Source organism: Physella acuta, unplaced genomic scaffold (genome assembly GCF_028476545.2).
Source record: "Physella acuta isolate Inbredline_101_S28 unplaced genomic scaffold, ASM2847654v3 ptg000367l, whole genome shotgun sequence".
In the NCBI taxonomy this organism is placed as follows: Eukaryota; Metazoa; Mollusca; class Gastropoda; family Physidae; genus Physella; species Physella acuta.
This window is the reverse complement of record NW_026731886.1, coordinates 441,964-461,392: the sequence shown is the minus strand read 5'-3', so window position 1 is coordinate 461,392 and position 19,429 is coordinate 441,964. Positions and strand designations below refer to the sequence as shown.

Here is a 19,429-nt window from a genome sequence, read left to right as displayed (position 1 = left end):
TTGGTGGCTGTACATCTCAGTATTGGTGGCTGTTCATTGCGAAGGACAGCGTTTTTCTTATTGCGGCGGTGGATTAACCACAGATTAGCGATGAACAAATCTACTTCAATCATGATGTTGAAAACATTCTGTGTGCTGTTTATTCTACAAAGTAGACATGACGCCGCTGCAATCAAACAAAATTTAAGTATGCTTTAAATTGTTATTAAGAGAAATTTTATTGTAAAAAAATTATTGCCCGTAATTTTAAACTATTATCATATCGTTTTCCTCTTAAGTCATTAGATTTTGGTGTCACCCCCTCACCCCCTCTACTGTCATTGATTGACTTATCTGTTCATCAAAATACTCAGCAAGCCTTTATTCGTCTCTAAATTTTGCAGTTTGTGTTAACCTCCCCCCCCCCTCTCCCCCCATTCGGGTGATAGTTTTAAAGTGTGTACAGCTAATAGTAAACATGGTTATCTTTAGTCAGTTATTAATACAGGTGGATTAACTCTTATTAATCATTAATTGAACTGACAAAAAGCATTTTTCTTCTATATATTTTGCAATTTTTCGCCATTTGAGAGTATAAAACATGAAAGTAAACAGAATTATTGTATTGACATGAAGGTACACATAAGTTTTTGAGATTATAAAACATGAGAGTACACACAGAGGCGTAGCGAGGGGGGGGGGGTGCGGACCACACCGAGTGACACCATTTAGGGGGGTGACACCAAGGCAAAAAATAGCAAAATATATAGGGAAAAACTTGAGGGGGTGCAAATCGAAAGTTTGAGGGGGGGGGGGTGGTGGTGCAAATCGAAAACTTGAGGGGGATGCAAAATCGAAAGTTTGAGGGGGGGGGGGGGTGCAAATCGAAAACTTGAGGGGGGGGGCGCAAAACGAAAATGTGTCCCCGGAAAGGGTCGCTACGCCTCTGGGGGTGACACCATTAAGTGCCACACCGGGTGACACCCGACCTCGCTACGCCACTGGGTACACATATAACAAACTCCATATTTGATCCTACAATCGGGTTACTCGCTCAATTGATTTCAGACGGATCACAGGCCATATCAAACATGAGCTGTATTGTGAACAACTGGAACGATAACATGGAGTGTAGGTGGGGTCATCCCGACCTCTCCGTCACAGACGACAAACAGGTTATCGTGCAGTATATTGTGCAGGACACATCACAACAAAGGTCAGACAATTGTAGGTCTACAGTATAGGACACAACAAAGGTCAGACAATTGTAGGTCTATCAGTATAGGACACATCACAACAAAGGTCAGACAATTGTAGGTCTACAGTATAGGACACAACAAAGGTCAGACAATTATAGGTCTACGGTATAGGACACATCAAAGGTAGTGTTTAGACAATTGTAGGTCTATCAGACACATCAAAGGTCAGACAATTGTAGGTCTACAGTATAGGACACAACAAAGGTCAGACAATTGTAGGTCTACAGTATAGGACACAACAAAGGTCAGACAATTGTAGGTCTACGGTATAGGACACATCAAAGGTCAGACAATTATAGGTCTACAGTATAGGACACAACAAAGGTCAGACAATTGTAGGTCTACAGTATAGGACACACCAAAGGTAGGCAGTAGCGTAGCGAGGGGCGGGGGCGGGGGACTGATTAGTTTAAATGGTCCAATTCTGAACTATATTAATGATAATGAGTAGGAGAGTATAATTTGATTGTTAAGTGTTCAAGAACAGTGGGTAACTCATTCATTTAATGATTAAGGGGTCCTGCACTTTTGCTGAAGATCATCCATTTATGTAAGGGTTCATTCCCTTTTGCTAAATATCATCCATTTATGTTAATATTTGAAGTGTGCACTTGTCCCTTGAGTTTATGCTTAATCATTTCAACACAATTTTATTCAACAATGCTTTCACTTATATAATAGTTCAAGTTCATTTGTTTTATTTTTACTTCATTACATTATTAGATTTTTTTTTACTGATAAATGAGAATTTGTTAATCTTATTGCATATAAATAATTCAGCATTGTAAACATGTATAGACCCCATTTGTTAGCTTTAAAAGCAATCCCTTCCTTCTTTATCATTTCCAAATCATTCTTTTGTATTATTTTGTCTAAAGTATTATTTTTTTAAAAGGTCAAACTAATTTTTCATTAGTTTTCAGATGTGTCCACTAAAAATTACAGAGCGTACATTCACCAGCTGCAAGTGGGATGACGATTTCTTGTTAGGATTTTATGAGATCAAGATCACTATAGAAAATACTGAAAGAAATGAGAAAATAAATTCAACTCGATGGATTAATACAAATGATATAGGTACTTTTTTTCTTCCTTTCCATCTTTCATTGACATCTTGAGAAAAACTGGTTGATGTCTTGTAGTGTTTGATTCTGTCACACAATGAACTGTTTCAGTGAAACCTGCTCAGGTAGTTGAACTAACTGCTCAACTTTTACCTGCTCCAACTGCTCACCCTCCTATAAAACAATGCTGCCTGCTCCAATGGAAACATCACAAAACATGGAACAAAATCTTTAGAATATCTCATCAAAGAGAGGGAGATAGCTTTAGGGTAATTATTTTTTCCCCAGATAAGATTAAGAAACGGACCAATTTTTAATGGTAGTTAGTTATTTTTCACAGTTAAGATTAAGTACCTTAAACCAATTTTAGAAATTTTCCTGTTTAAATTTCTGTTGTGTTAAGAAATTTGGATATAAAGACCATGGATACCAACATTAAATGTGTTTTTATTACTCAAGCTGTAATAAGTTATCATGATTTTATGTATAAATTTTTATACCCTAAAAGTTGGTTTCTGGAAAGTTATATCTGTAAAAGTAGACTGTAGTATCACCTGAGCTCAACTCAATCATATAGATCTATACATATTTATTTATGCGAGTTTTAACTAGTAAAGTCATAAAACTTATGGTAAAAAAATATCAAGGTAAGTGCACAAATGCTTATATTAATATATAGATCAAGTAGAAATTAGAATCTATACAGCATTATGTAATAAATAGGTGCAATCTTTGTATACTTTTCTTGAGAAAACTGAGTACCTTTATCTTAATCGTTATAGGCCTACTTGTGTCTAATAATGGCACAATTATAGAACCTCCTTAAAAATTGTATGTTAGGTTATTTAGTAGAAAACTAAATACAAATACAAGTTGACAATGCCAACAATATAACCAAGACTAACTTACCCCAAGCAGATTCTGTGTCTAGAAGTTTTCCATCACTCAATGAGTTGGTTAAAATGTCTTTCAGGTTGTCAGAACAAATCACACGGAGCAAACATATAAAGCTTGCGACCTCGAGCCAAATTCATACCACAACTTTTCTGTGGAGTGTTTGCCCGCTAATCCATTTTCTGGCAACTGGAGTGATCCTGTGTATGTGAACTTTTATGTGGAGGAATCAGGTGACACTTCAGGGTTTTGTCATTCATTGGATGTTTGTTTACATTGTGCTAGTTTGTTTACATTGGGCTACTTTGTTTACATTGGGCTAGTTTGTTTTACATTAATTGAGCTATTTTGTTTACATTGGGTTAGTTTGTTTACATTGGGCTAGTTTGTTTACATTCATTTGGCTAGTTTGTTTACATTCATTGGATGTTTGTTTACATTGGGCTAGTTTGTTTACATTCATTGGGCTAGTTAGTTTGTTTACATTCATTGGATGTTTGTTTACATTGGGTTAGTTTGTTTACATTGGGCTAGCTTGTTTACATTGGGCTAGTTTGTTTACATTCATTGGGCTAGTTTGTTTACATTTTACATTCATTGGGCTAGTTTGTTTACATTCATTGGGCTAGTTTGTTTACATTGGGCTAGTTTGTTTGCATTGGGCTAGTTTGTTTACATTGGGTTAGTTTGTTTACATTGGGCTAGTTTGTTTACACTGGGCTAGTTTGGTGCTCAGATGTTTTACCTAGTCTGTTTACTGTGGTAAAAAAATTCCCACACTCAACACATCAGATTAGAAGCAAAATCACCTTGTCCCACCACTTACATTTAGAAACAAATGTGTCAATTTTTAAAAATTTCCCAACTTCAGCTCCAGAATTGGGACCTGAAACAACTAAAGGAAGTTATGTGACGTCTGAGTGTCAGGACGGTCAACAGAACATCACTCTCTACTGGCAGGTAACATCAAGTACTGTCTCAACATCAGTGTCTCATTAGCTGTTAGATATGACTTAAAGAACTGTCTCAACACATTCTTTAGCGGTTACACATCACTTAACCATCTATATCTGTAAAAATAATGACATAAGCTCCCTAAACTTTCCCCCTAACAAGAGACCGTAGGCTAGTATTGCCTGACCAACGAACCCATTGACTTTCTGACCACAGGAAGTGCCATTGAATGCTAGAAATGGAAGAATTACGTCATACCAGGTGCTGTCTGACAGATTTTGTAAAGATGAAGTGGTGGATGCTTCTGTGTTAACAGCTCAACTTCAGTGTTCATGTAATGTTACAGCCATTCACATTTTTGCTCTCAATAAAAAAGGAAATTATTCATCTGTTGTGCAAATTTCTTCTTTAAAAGGTAATTAACTCACTCTGAAAATTTTGTAAGTTTTTTTCCAGTACTGGAATAAGAATGTTTCAGTCTAGGCATACAAAGTTATCTGTGACATTCTTTATTTGAATGTTTCAGTCTAGGCATACAAAGTTATCTGTGACATTCTTTATTTGAATGTTTCAGTCTAGGCATACAAAGTTATCTGTGACATTCTTTATTTGAATGTTTCAGTCTAGGCATACAAAGTTATCTGTGACATTCTTTATTTGAATGTTTCAGTCTAGGCATACAAAGTTATCTGTGACATTCTTTATTTGAATGTTTCAGTCTAGGCATACAAAGTTATCTGTGACATTCTTTATTTGAATGTTTCAGTCTAGGCATACAAAGTTATCTGTGACATTCTTTATTTGAATGTTTCAGTCTAGGCATACAAAGTTATCTGTGACATTCTTTATTTGAATGTTTCAGTCTAGGCATACAAAGTTATCTGTGCTATTCTTTATTTCAAGTTCCTAAGGTGGTCCAAAACTCTCTGACTGTCCACTGGGATGTAGAGAACTCTTCTGTGGAGTTTTCATGGACGTCCATTGACACATTGAGCTACAGCCTTTACTGGTGTCAAAGACGGCCGCCATATTACTTCAGCTGTCAGGTAAAATAAAAATAAGAAGTGATAAAAAATTGATACATTGGGTACAGACTGGTTATAACTACTGTAGACCTATAACTGAACCTTATCTTAAATTTACATTAACTTATATACTATTTAGATAGACTTACTGAGCCAAAGTTTAGCTTGCAATAAACATAAAGAAGAGTTTGGTAGTTTCTGGATTCTTTGATTAGTGTGAAAAATAGGTTTTAGAACTTGAACTAAGCTTCAATTAAATATTGAATGAAATGAACCTATAAAAAGTCAATAACAATAGGTACAATAGAAAGTTTTATTTGGTATTATAATAAACTAACTTGAGTAAAGTATGAATGTAGCCTACTTATGTGTGTGTGTGTGTGTGAATGTATTTCTGTGTGTCAGTGTGGTGCTGTGTAATAGAATGTAATGTACACCTGGTAAGTTCTGCCTTTACCCCAGGTAAGTTCTGCCTTTACACCAGGTAAGTTCTGCCTTTACCCCAGGTAAGTTCTGCCTTTACACCAGGTAAGTTCTGCCTTTACACCAGGTAAGTTCTGCCTTTACCCCAGGTAAGTTCTGCCTTTACACCAGGTAAGTTCTGCCTTTACCCCAGGTAAGTTCTGCCTTTACACCAGGTAAGTTCTGCCTTTACACCAGGTAAGTTCTGCCTTTACCCCAGGTAAGTTCTGCCTTTACACCAGGTAAGTTCTGCCTTTACACCAGGTAAGTTCTGCCTTTACACAGGTAAGTTCTGCCTTTACACAGGTAAGTTCTGCCTTTACGCCAGGTAACTTCTGCCCTTACATTGTGAAATTACCTGGTAATGTGTAACCTTTAATCCACAGAGCAACATATCTTGGTCTGTATCCGCCCAGCCACCCACTGTTATTAAAATATCTGGACCTGGACAAAACTTTATCTTTGGTATCTCAGTTACTAACCTCACACAAAATATGGCCTCTGGAATTTTCTGGGCTGCCTGCTTGCTCAAGCGACATGCAGGTGATTTCAGTTGATGTTTTCAAATACAGCGCTCAAAACACATGATTGCTTAAATGAAAATTGGGAAGTCTTTGCTGGAAATACGACATCAGTTTAAAAACTATTGCTAGTAATAACAAATGTAATCAGTTTAAAAATTATTGCTAATAAAAACAAATCAAATCAGTTTAAAAATTATTGCTGGTAACAAAATGTAACATTTCACATTGCAGCCATCCCTGCCCCAACAATACGGTACGTAGGGCAAGACAGCGATAGTGTTATTGTAGCCTGGTCACCGGTGGATTGTATGGCGACGTATGTGCAAGTCACACACTACATAGTCATATACTGTCACAGTAGCAGTTGTAAACGTAAGTCTTACAAACTCTTGTAGTCAGGAGCAGACTAAGCCACACCCCCAGATAAAATTATATATATATATATATATATATATATATATATATATATATATATATATATATATATATATATATATATATATGTATTGATTTAAATTGATTAAATACTAAGCTAATGCAAATAAAAATGTGTAAATAAAATGTGAGCTAGCAGGAGAGTTAAAGCCAGAGGCGTAGCGACCCCTCCTGGCGCCCGGGGACAAACTTTTAATTTGGCGCCCCCCCCCATATATTTTTTATATTTATAATTCAATATAGCAGCTAAAATGAGCTTATTTACGCGCCCCTAGGGTCGGCATCCGGAGACATATGTACCCTCGCCCCCCCCCCCCCCCCCCCTCAACCTATCCGGAACAATCATCAAGGCAATCAAACAATAGCATAGTATAGCTTTTCTTGCAGTGTTAAAACTGCTCACCCCCAATCTTGCTGTGTTGCCTATGGCACAGACTACCCCCACCCCCCAATCTTGTTGTGTTACCTATGGCACAGACTACCCCCACCCCCCAATCTTGCTGTGTTGCCTATGGCACAGACTACCCCCACCCCCCAATCTTGCTGTGTTGCCTATGGCACAGACTACCCCCACCCCCCAATCTTGCTGTGTTGCCTATGGCACAGACTACCCCCACCCCCCAATCTTGCTGTGTTGCCTATGGCACAGACTAGCCCCACCCCCCAATCTTGCTGTGTTGCCTATGGCACAGACTACCCCCACCCCCCCCCCCAATCTTGCTGTGTTGCCTATGGCACCGTTGTGGCCTTGTCATGTGCAGATACAATAGATCCATGTATCCACATATTTCATATGACAATAGATCCATGTATCCACATATTTCATATGACAATATATCCATGTATCCACATATTTCAGATGACAATAGATCCATGTGTCCACATATTTCAGATGACAATAGATCCATGTATCCACATATTTCAGATGACAATAGATCCATGTGTCCACATATTTCAGATGACAATAGATCCATGTATCCACATATTTCAGATGACAATAGATCCATGTATCCACATATTTCAGATGACAATAGATCCATGTGTCCACATATTTCAGATGACAATAGATCCATGTATCCACATATTTCAGATGACTATAGATCCATGTATCCACATATTTCAGATGACAATAGATCCATGTGTCCACATATTTCAGATGACAATAGATCCATGTATCCACATATTTCAGATGACAATAGATCCATGTATCCACATATTTCAGATGACAATAGATCCATGTATCGACATATTTCAGATGACAATAGATCCATGTATCCACATATTTCAGATGACAATAGATCCATGTATCCACATATTTCAGATGACAATAGATCCATGTATCCACATATTTCAGATGACAATAGATCCATGTATCCACATATTTCAGATGACAATAGATCTATGTATCCACATATTTCAGATGACAATAGATCTATGTATCCACATATTTCAGATGACAATAGATCCATGTATCCACATATTTCAGATGACAATAGATCTATGTATCCACATATTTCAGATGACAATAGATCCATGTATCCACATATTTCAGATGACAATAGATCCATGTATCCACATATTTCAGATGACAATAGATCCATGTATCCACATATTTCAGATGACAATAGATCCATGTATCCACATATTTCAGATGACAATAGATCCATGTATCCACATATTTCAGATGACAATAGATCCATGTGTCCACATATTTCAGATGACAATAGATCCATGTATCCACATATTTCAGATGACAATAGATCCATGTATCCACATATTTCAGATGCCAATAGATCTCTTGAAGTTCCATGGAACTCCACCAGTGTGAGGCTAGCAGACTTGGAACCTGACGATTATAATTTGACTGTACTGAGCAGGTCACAGGATGGAGTCAGCAATCAGAGCACTTGGCATCATGTGAAGGTCAGACCCGTGGGTGAGTTCACTGGATGGTATGGTGGGTCAGTGAGTTCACTGGATGGTATGGTGGGTCAGTTGGTGAGTTCACTGGATGGTATGGTGGGTCAGTTGGTGAGTTCACTGGATGGTATGGTGGGTCAGTTGGTGAGTTCACTGGATGGTATGGTGGGTCAGTTGGTGAGTTCACTGGATGGTATGGTGGGTCAGTTGGTGAGTTCACTGGATGGTATGGTGGGTCAGTGAGTTCACTGGATGGTATGGTGGGTCAGTTGGTGAGTTCACTGGATGGTATGGTGGCTCAGTGAGTTCACTGGATGGTATGGTGGGTCAGTTGGTGAGTTCACTGGATGGTATGGTGGCTCAGTGAGTTCACTGGATGGTATGGTGGGTCAGTTGGTGAGTTCACTGGATGGTATGGTGGCTCAGTGAGTTCACTGGATGGTATGGTGGGTCAGTTGGTGAGTTCACTGGATGGTATGGTGGGTCAATGAGTTCACTGGATGGTATGGTGGGTCAGTTGGTGAGTTCACTGGATGGTATGGTGGGTCAGTTGGTGAGTTCACTGGATGGTATGGTGGGTCAGTGAGTTCACTGGATGGTATGGTGGGTCAATGAGTTCACTGGATGGTATGGTGGGTCAGTGAGTTCACTGGATGGTATGGTGGGTCAGTTGGTGAGTTCACTGGATGGTATGGTGGGTCAGTTGGTGAGTTCACTGGATGGTATGGTGGGTCAGTTGGTGAGTTCACTGGATGGTATGGTGGGTCAGTTGGTGAGTTCACTGGATGGTATGGTGGGTCAGTGAGTTCACTGGATGGTATGGTGGGTCAGTGAGTTCACTGGATGGTATGGTGGGTCAGTTGGTGAGTTCACTGGATGGTATGGTGGGTCAGTGAGTTCACTGGATGGTATGGTGGGTCAGTTGGTGAGTTCACTGGATGGTATGGTGGGTCAGTTGGTGAGTTCACTGGATGGTATGGTGGGTCAGTGAGTTCACTGGATGGTATGGTGGGTCAGTGAGTTCACTGGATGGTATGGTGGGTCAGTTGGTGAGTTCACTGGATGGTATGGTGGGTCAATGAGTTCACTGGATGGTATGGTGGGTCAATGAGTTCACTGGATGGTATGGTGGGTCAATGAGTTCACTGGATGGTATGGTGGGTCAGTTGGTGAGTTCACTGGATGGTATGGTGGGTCAATGAGTTCACTGGATGGTATGGTGGGTCAGTTGGTGAGTTCACTGGATGGTATGGTGGGTCAGTTGGTGAGTTCACTGGATGGTATGGTGGGTCAGTTGGTGAGTTCACTGGATGGTATGGTGGGTCAGTTGGTGAGTTCACTGGATGGTATGGTGGGTCAGTTGGTGAGTTCACTGGATGGTATGGTGGGTCAATGAGTTCACTGGATGGTATGGTGGGTCAGTGAGTTCACTGGATGGTATGGTGGGTCAGTGAGTTCACTGGATGGTATGGTGGGTCAGTGAGTTCACTGGATGGTATGGTGGGTCAGTGAGTTCACTGGATGGTATGGTGGGTCAGTTGGTGAGTTCACTGGATGGTATGGTGGGTCAATGAGTTCACTGGATGGTATGGTGGGTCAGTTGGTGAGTTCACTGGATGGTATGGTGGGTCAGTTGGTGAGTTCACTGGATGGTATGGTGGGTCAGTTGGTGAGTTCACTGGATGGTATGGTGGGTCAGTTGGTGAGTTCACTGGATGGTATGGTGGGTCAATGAGTTCACTGGATGGTATGGTGGGTCAGTGAGTTCACTGGATGGTATGGTGGGTCAGTTGGTGAGTTCACTGGATGGTATGGTGGGTCAGTTGGTGAGTTCACTGGATGGTATGGTGGGTCAGTTGGTGAGTTCACTGGATGGTATGGTGGGTCAGTTGGTGAGTTCACTGGATGGTATGGTGGGTCAGTGAGTTCACTGGATGGTATGGTGGGTCAGTTGGTGAGTTCACTGGATGGTATGGTGGGTCAGTTGGTGAGTTCACTGGATGGTATGGTGGGTCAGTTGGTGAGTTCACTGGATGGTATGGTGGGTCAGTTGGTGAGTTCACTGGATGGTATGGTGGGTCAGTTGGTGAGTTCACTGGATGGTATGGTGGGTCAGTGAGTTCACTGGATGGTATGGTGGGTCAGTTGGTGAGTTCACTGGATGGTATGCTTTGGATGTCTAGGCTTTGGATGTCTAGGCTTTGGATGTCTAGGCTTTGGATGTCTAGGCTTAGGATGTCTAGGCTTAGGATGTCTAGGCTTAGGATGTCTAGGCTTTGGATGTCTAGGCTTTGGATGTCTAGGCTTTAGATGTCTAGGCTTTGGATGTCTAGGCTTAGGATGTCTAGGCTTAGGATGTCTAGGCTTTGGATGTCTAGGCTTTGGATGTCTAGGCTTTGGATGTCTAGGCTTTGGATGTCTAGGCTTAGGATGTCTAGGCTTTGGATGTCTAGGCTTTGGATGTCTAGGCTTTAGATGTCTAGGCTTTGGATGTCTAGGCTTTGGATGTCTAGGCTTTGGATGTCTAGGCTTTGGATGTCTAGGCTTTGGATGTCTAGGCTTTGGATGTCTAGGCTTTGGATGTCTAGGCTTTGGATGTCTAGGCTTTGGATGTCTAGGCTTAGGATGTCTATGCTTTGGATGTCTAGGCTTAGGATGTCCATGAGCCTACTCAGTTATAATGAGTACTGGACTAGTCAGGGAACAAAATGTTGCTAGCATGTTACTCTATGACCACTCTGGTTTAAAAAGTTTATTTCTTTAATGGGTACATGGTACCATGGCCAGTTAAAGAAATAATGATTCAATTTTCCAAATCTTCTCGCCAAACTCAATTACTCTAAACGGTCATTATCTACGTATGTATTATCCAAATTTTAAATTTTCAGCTGGACCAATGTATTATGTACAGATCATTATCTACGTGTGTATTATCCTTGGATGCGTTGGGATATCATTCAAATTTTACAGGTACATTTTTGTGGTCATTCAAATTGATTTGAAATAATTTGTAAATATAAATAAACTTTCAGCCAACTGAAGAAAAATCTTGGGATATCTGGTTTACCCCCTCCCCCTCCACACTCACACAATCCCCCCCCCCCACCCTTAAAATACTGGGGATATGTATTTCTATCAAAACTTCTCATTTTTGTATCTTTTGTTTTAACAAGAAATAGTTTTTTCCTTGTCTATATTTGTATAATTATAGTGTAAAAAAATGTATTCAGTCCTGTTCCTGCCTCCTCCCTACGATTAAATTTGCTTATGTGAAAAGTTAGTTTTTAAACTTTCATATTTATTGCAGAGACATGAAAAACTCAAAAAACAAATTTCTGTCATTACATTTATTTAAGGTATTACATTTTTATTTCATTTCAATACTGATTCACATTTATTTGACACATTGCATAAGCTATTACATTTTTATTTTTATTCAGTATTAAATTTATTTGACCTATTACATAAGGTATTACATTATATTTTATTACAGAATGACATTTATTGGACCCATCACATTAGGTATTACATTTTAATTTCAATTTAGTATGACAAATTAAAGTGAATGAAAAGTTAGCAACAATTTGGAATATTTTCCTTTCAAGTAGGAAGAAAATAAGTTTTAACTGTCTCTTAGTCACAGGTTTAACAGTGAACCTGAGACACCCTGCCACAGGTTTAACAGTGAGCCTGAGACACCCTGCCACAGGTTTGACAGTGAGCCTGAGACACCCTGCCACAGGTTTAACAGTGAGCCTGAGACACCCTGCCACAGGTTTAACATTGAGCCTGAGACACCCTGCCACAGGTTTGACAGTGAGCCTGAGACACCCTGCCACAGGTTTAACATTGAGCCTGAGACACCCTGCCACAGGTTTAACAGTGAGCCTGAGACACCCTGCCACAGGAATGACAGTGAGACACCCTGCCACAGGTTTGACAGTGAGCCTGAGACACCCTGCCACAGGTTTAACAGTGAGCCTGAGACACCCTGCCACAGGAATGACAGTGAGACACCCTGCCACAGGTTTGACAGTGAGCCTGAGACACCCTACCACAGGTTTAACAGTGCACCTGACAGTGTATTGTCTTGTGCTGTGTCAGATCAGAGCTGTGTCACACAGTGGACCATGCTGGACACATGTCAGGACATGAGACCAGAGTCTCACCTGTCTCTGAATGACACACACATTGTCGCTGGAGATGTCATGACATATGTCAGTTCAGATATCATGACATATGTCAGTTCAGATGTCATGACATATGTCAGTTCAGATGTCACCTCCAACCAATGGAGTTCACGTGTTACCATTGCAGATGATCTACCAGAACTCACAGAGACAAAAAGATGTGTCACACATAAACCTGCACCTGCCACACATATACCTACACCTGCCACACATATACCTACACCTGCCACACAGGTACCTACACCTGCCACACATATACCTACACCTGCCACACAGGTACCTACACCTGCCAAACAGGTACCTACACCTGCCACACAGGTACCTACACCTGCCACACAGGTACCTACACCTGCCACACATATACCTACACCTGCCACACAGGTACCTACACCTGCCAAACAGGTACCTACACCTGCCACACATATACCTACACCTGCCACACAGGTACCTACACCTGCCAAACAGGTACCTACACCTGCCACACAGGTACCTACACCTGCCACACAGGTACCTACACCTGCCACACAGGTACCTACACCTGCCACACAGGTACCTACACCTGCCACACAGGTACCTACACCTGCCACACAGGTACCTGCACCTGCCTTACAGGTACCTACACCTGCCACACAGGTACCTACACCTGCCACACAGGTACCTGCACCTGTGACACAGTCCCCACCTACACAGATACAAACACCACTGTTAGATTACCTGCCCATTACATCTATCTTTCCATTAGGCCTAGCAACCACCATTCACTGTACTAACAGTTTCAACTCAGCAAGTTCATCTGATTGGCTAGCTCCAACTTCCAACCCTGATTTGCTAGATCCATCTTCTGCCCCTGATTAGCTGGATGCAAATTTAAGCAATCAAATCACTGCAGGTTATGTTATGCGACATTAAAGTTGACCCCCCCACCCCCGAATGTAGGAAAAAAAGTCACAGGAAAAAAAACACAGGAAAAAAAACACAGAAAAAAGTCACGGGAAATAAAGTCACAGGAAAAAAAGTCACAGGAAAAATTCTCACAAATATATATTTGCATGATATTTGTTAATACTTTTGTGTATTAAATATTTAGAGAGTGCAAAGTTAACTTAGGATTAATTAAATGTAATGTAATGTGTGTAGGCTGTTTACGAATAGTAATTTTTATAATTTATTTTAAAATATTTAATATGAAGTATTTAGATTGTAATTATGTTAAACTTAAGATTAGTAGCATTTAATAGAATGCTCCAAAGTCCACTATTTTCATCGTGTTTTTTTTTAAATACCAACATTAAGGGGGGACCTGTAGTCAAAACACATTTTGCTACAAGCTATACAATACATGCTTTTTTTTGGAATTGTATTAACTTTAAAATACTTCAAACAATATAATATTTTATTTTTTTGGGGACAATTTATACATTTTTTGACTATCTGATTGAAGGAAATTTTGATATCTTACAAAAGGAATTTTTCGTTAAATTTTTAAAATGTATAGTTTTTTTTTCATATGATTTTCTATGAAAGCAATTCTAAAAACGTTCAGTTTTTAAAAAAAAATTAAAGTTCAGCCAAACCCTTCTACTACTTTATAGATACATATGTTAGCAACATACAGTGGCAGTTTGAAGTATTTCTGATAGACGCTTTTTGAGTTAAATTCATTCCCGTGAGATCTATATAGTAAAATTTACAAAACTGAGAAAACTCAAAACTAAGCATTATTGACTAAATATTTTGTCATGTAAGGGTATGCATTAGCAAAATAATGAATAACTTTGACAAATAATTACTTTTTCCGATAACATTATTGGGGAAAACAACAATTTACTCAATTTACAAAAAAAATAAAATAAAATTCGATACCAATCTTCACTAGATGTCAAAATCCCCAAAAAATAAGATAAACAAAACTGATTTTAGACAAGAAAATTGAAATTTTTCAAGAAAGTCGACTACAGGTCCCTCCCTTAAATTACCGCGCAATGGTAAGTTCATCTGACTTGCTGCCCTCAACTCATGGCAACAATAGTTATGTTTAGTTCAACCACCTTAACTGCCCACATTTATCACGCTCATTACGGTGCCCTGTCAAAACGGCCCGGGACAAATCGGCCCCGTCAAAACGGCCCCGTTAATACGACCCCGTCAAATCGACTCCCGACAAACCGACCCCGTCAAAATAGCCCCGTCAAAAGGGCCCCGACTTATTGGCTCCCGTCAAATGGGCTCCCGTCATATTGACTTGCGACATATAGGCTCCCGACAAATGGGCTCCCGATATTTAGGCTCCCGACAAATGGACTCCCGACATATTAACCCCTGACAAATAGGCTCAGGACATATTGGCTCCCGACAAAGCGGCTCCCGTCATATTGGCTCCCGACATAAGGGCTCACGACATTTTGGCTACCGACAAATGGGCTCCCGACATATTGGCTCCCGGCAATTGGGCTCCCGACATATTGGCTTTTGACAAAATGACTCCCGACATATTGGCTCCAGAAAAATGAATGATATGACCACTATTGGCATAAAAGTAACCATTGTGTCCTACCTCCAATACCACCATAACCTATTTTTAATGCCCGAATGAAATTATTTTTTCATGAACCAACATTAATTCACAAACGAATCGAGCCCTTAACAGCTAAATTCCACCAATTCTAAAGTTTTGATAATGTTTAATTTACAACAGAAAAGATCTGTTGCTTAAAATCGAGCACAGAAGTGTAAATGTATGATATACATGATGTTAACATAACAGCATTTTGTTTCGATAACCTACAAGCACAGTGGCGTAGCGAGGTCGGGTGTCACCCGGTGCGGCACTTAATGGTGTCACCCCCCCAGAGGCGTTGCGACCCTTCCCGGGGACAAACTTTCAAGTTTTCGATTTGCACCCCCCCCCCCCAACTTTCGATTTGCACCCCCACCCCCTCAACTTTTTCTCTATATATTTTGCTATTTTTTGCCTTGGTGTCACCCCCCTAAATGGTGTCACCCGGTGCGTTCCGCACCCCCGCCCCCCCCCCCTCGCTACGCCCCTGTACAAGCATATTGCAGTTAGGAAGGTACAGCGTGGACCCTTCTCCCCACACAATGAGTTGGAACAGCCTATAACCGACTCAATTATGGATGTCATAGATAGATGACCTTTAAATTAAAACATACTATATTTTATAATAGATAAACGAATATAAAAATAAGGCCTGCCGAACAAGAGATGCATACGTTGTATTACATAAGAGTGTTGGATAAGCTAACTCTAAAGAATATTGATGAAGGGGTCCCACTGGCAGATGTCATATTCAATGAGACCACTTTGCCGGGAGACTTAGTCTCTACAGAAACAGTATTGTCAGTGCAGTGGCGTAGCTAGGATTTTGGGGAACCTATGCAAAAATTATCAGTGGGCCCCTTCGTCAGCCGTTAGGCCAGTGGCGTCGCTAGGTCGGGTCTCACCCGGTGCGGCACTTCGTTTTGTCACCCCCTCCCAGGAAATAAAAGCATATATATATATATATATATATATATATATATATATATATGTGTGTGTGTGTGTGTGTGTGTAGGCCTACATAGGCCTAAAATTTATATATATGCCACATACTGGTACACGTACGTGTTTAAGCTTTAATCACTGCTGACTTAATAGTAACGATGTTTATCTACAGTCTGTTTATAATACAGTTGGATGTAGCATTGTTTTCTTTATAGTTTACGTTTACGTCGTGGTGTCACACCCCCCCCCCCCCCCCCCCCCCCTCTTGATATAATTTTCGATTTGTACTTAGAAGACTATTTAACTTTAACTAATGGATCTGGAAAATGGCATTTCATTCTATAAATGTTACAATTTTTTGCCTTTGGTGTCACCCCCCCCCCCCCTAAATGGTGTCACCCGTTGCGGTCCGCACCCCCCGCCTCGCCTTCGCTACGCCTCTGCGTTAGGCTACAGAGGAGTTAAACGAAGATATCAACTTCTACTTACGATGGATATTTTTTAATATATAAATATTCTGAAGGCAACATTTTGTATTTTATATGTCCTGATTTTGTATTTATACTATATTATTATGCTTGCCTACTACTGCTAAAAAGTTTATTTATGGGCTGATTCTCTCAATGTCTTGCACGACAAAGTGATATAGCCTGTAGTGTTATTATAACGATTGGGCTCTGTTTGACCCACAAACACTGAATCCCACTGCCGAAACGGTGGGGGGGGGGGCTTTTTGGAACTTTTAACCTTTTTCTTTTTTAAAATTATTTAAATGTAACAAATATTAAAATTCCATTGTAAAAGTTTTAATTTTTATGAGGGAAAAGGGCCCCTATGTGCCTTGGGCCCCCATGCCTTGCTTACGCTAGCTTTACGGCAGCTACGCCACTGTGTCAGTGGTCCTTTTGTCTGGAGCCAAATTGACAGGAGCCTTTTTGTCGGGAGCCAAAATGACGCTAGCCTATTTGTCGGGAGTCGTAATGACGGGGGCCGTTTTGTGGAGAAACTAAATGGCGGGAGCCTATTTGTCGGGAGTCGTAATGACGGGGGCCGTTTTGTGGAAAAAACTAAATGACGGGAGACTATATGTCGGGAGCCAAAATGACGGGAGCCTATTTGTCAGGAGCCTTATTGACTGGAGCCCTTTTGTCGGGAGCCTATATAACGGGAGCCTATTTGTCGGTAGCCTAAATGACGGGAGCCTATTTGTCGGGAGCCTATATGACGGGGTCCATATGTCGCTGGCCCTTTTGACGGGGCCAATTTGACGGGGTCGTTTTGACGGGGTCGTTTTGTCGGGGTCGTTTTGACGGGGCCGTTTCGTCATTGGCCGAATTGACGCCGCACGGCTCATTACATAACAAAACTTAGGATCAAAACAGAAAGCCGACAAGGTTCAAAGGCTGTCATTGACGCAAAACGTCAAGAACACAAAATATGTTCGGACAATGCCTACTGAGGAGATGCCGACCAGAGAATAGCCTACGGCAAAATTTGCCTAAATTTCTTTTATAATTAAATTTTCTACCGCGTATTTAAATACGTAACACAAGTTGAGATTGTTGTGTTAATTATCATAGAGTATTTTTACTTACAATTGTTATAAATCATAATGCTTTTAACGTCTATAAATAATTAATGCTATCAAAAAATACAACCCACAAGAATAAACATACAAAGTGTGACAATTCTTAACAAATTAATAAAAATAATCCTAAAAACATTTCTGTTACTGTTTTCCGTGACTTTTTTTCTGATAAAATTTTTCCACTGTGACTTTTTTTCCTAGCAAAAACTGTGATTTTTTTCTGTTTTTTTTTCCTGTGACTTTTTTTCCGTTCACCCCCCCCCCCCCCCCCCCACACACACACGTATTCATAAAAATCTTTTTTAAAAATTCAGAATGGTGATATGCACTTTTCTTGTCATTTTTTAAGAATAAAGTTTCCTTCTAGGCCTAGTTGTGTCATGGTTCATTTTTGTTGTTGATAAATCAAATAATAATTGTCTCACTAATAATAATTGTCTCACTAATAATAATTGTCTCACTAATAATACTTGTCTCACTGCCTGCCAACTGGTCTGTGGTTGTCTCACTACCTGCCAACAGGTCTGTGGTTGTCTCACTACCTGCTAGGCAATGTGAGAATTATCGAGATTGTATGTGAGCTAGGCAATGTTAGATAAAACAAAAAAAAAGTAGGCTATCCAAGTAGGTAGATATCTCATGGTTGGGGGGGGGGGTGTTCAAACACCAATATCCATTTACATCTTAAAACGCAGACGACCACTTAATGGATGTTACCAGGATTTATAAACCCTGATCACGTGACGAGACAGAAAGGTCAGAGAGAAAAAACTCAAGTGCTGAGAATAAAGAAACCGGTAGCCATAGTGAGTAAATGAGTCATCTGTTCAAGAGCTCTACAGAGGATGGTTACTTAGGGCAAGTGGCCATTATATTGAGAAATTAGGGTCAGGGTCAAATTTCAATGGGGCACACAAAAGTGAGTCAAAGTGAACCAAATCTACATCAAATGATCATCCACATCACACTAAATAGTTAGCTCTAAAGGTCATCCACATGACACCAAATAGATCAAAATATCTGTCAGATCAGTGGTTTGTAGGGGTCTGCGTGGTCGAGTCGGTAAAGCTCATGGTTGCTAAACCGAAAAGTCTCGAGTTCGAACCCTCGGGCAGATGAGGCTCGTTAGCTGGGGATAGCCTCTCTTCTATGAGAGACAACTCCAAAAATTCAACAACTGCTGCCTTGTAGTTTGTTCTTGGTTGGACAAAGGCTATGGAAGCAAATCCAAAAAGAAAAGCAGGCTGAAATCGGAGTCAATGGCCTCAATGGCGCATAACCAGTTGACACGTAACGCTTAATTGTGTTGGAGGCGTGGTCGAGTCGGCAAAAAGGTTGATAAATTCGCACATTGTCTCGAGTTCAAACCCACTGGCAGATAAATCTCGATCCCCTTCAACACTAATAATTAAGAACGAAGAAGAAGTGGTTTGTGACAGCTAAATTATCTGTCAGATTGATATCAACCTTTGGTAGCAAGTTGGCCAGCCTCGTTGGATTAAAATGAGCAAGACTGGCACCTGAATTGTCTAACATTAGACACAAAAAGATGGAGCCCACATCACTAGTCTCAAATACCTAGTGATTGGTGGCACTGTTAAAGAACAATAACTGTGAATATGGTTTTTGTTTT

General features: G+C 40.3%; 1 protein-coding gene across 1 annotated transcript; it reads left to right on the top strand.

The window, feature by feature from the left end:
* The first annotated feature begins 39 nt into the window (after nucleotides 1-39).
* Nucleotides 40-19,407, top strand: LOC131941613 (uncharacterized). Its single transcript, XM_059300940.1, has 16 exons — nucleotides 40-187; nucleotides 1,048-1,195; nucleotides 2,155-2,315; nucleotides 2,414-2,571; nucleotides 3,276-3,429; nucleotides 4,068-4,156; nucleotides 4,367-4,565; nucleotides 5,054-5,196; nucleotides 6,024-6,180; nucleotides 6,393-6,533; nucleotides 8,380-8,532; nucleotides 11,405-11,486; nucleotides 11,824-11,872; nucleotides 12,010-12,038; nucleotides 12,154-13,087; nucleotides 19,336-19,407. Exons 1-16 carry the CDS (start codon nucleotides 91-93, stop codon nucleotides 19,405-19,407), a joined length of 2,766 nt encoding a protein of 921 aa, XP_059156923.1. The 5' UTR covers nucleotides 40-90.
* Nucleotides 19,408-19,429: the final 22 nt, after the last annotated feature.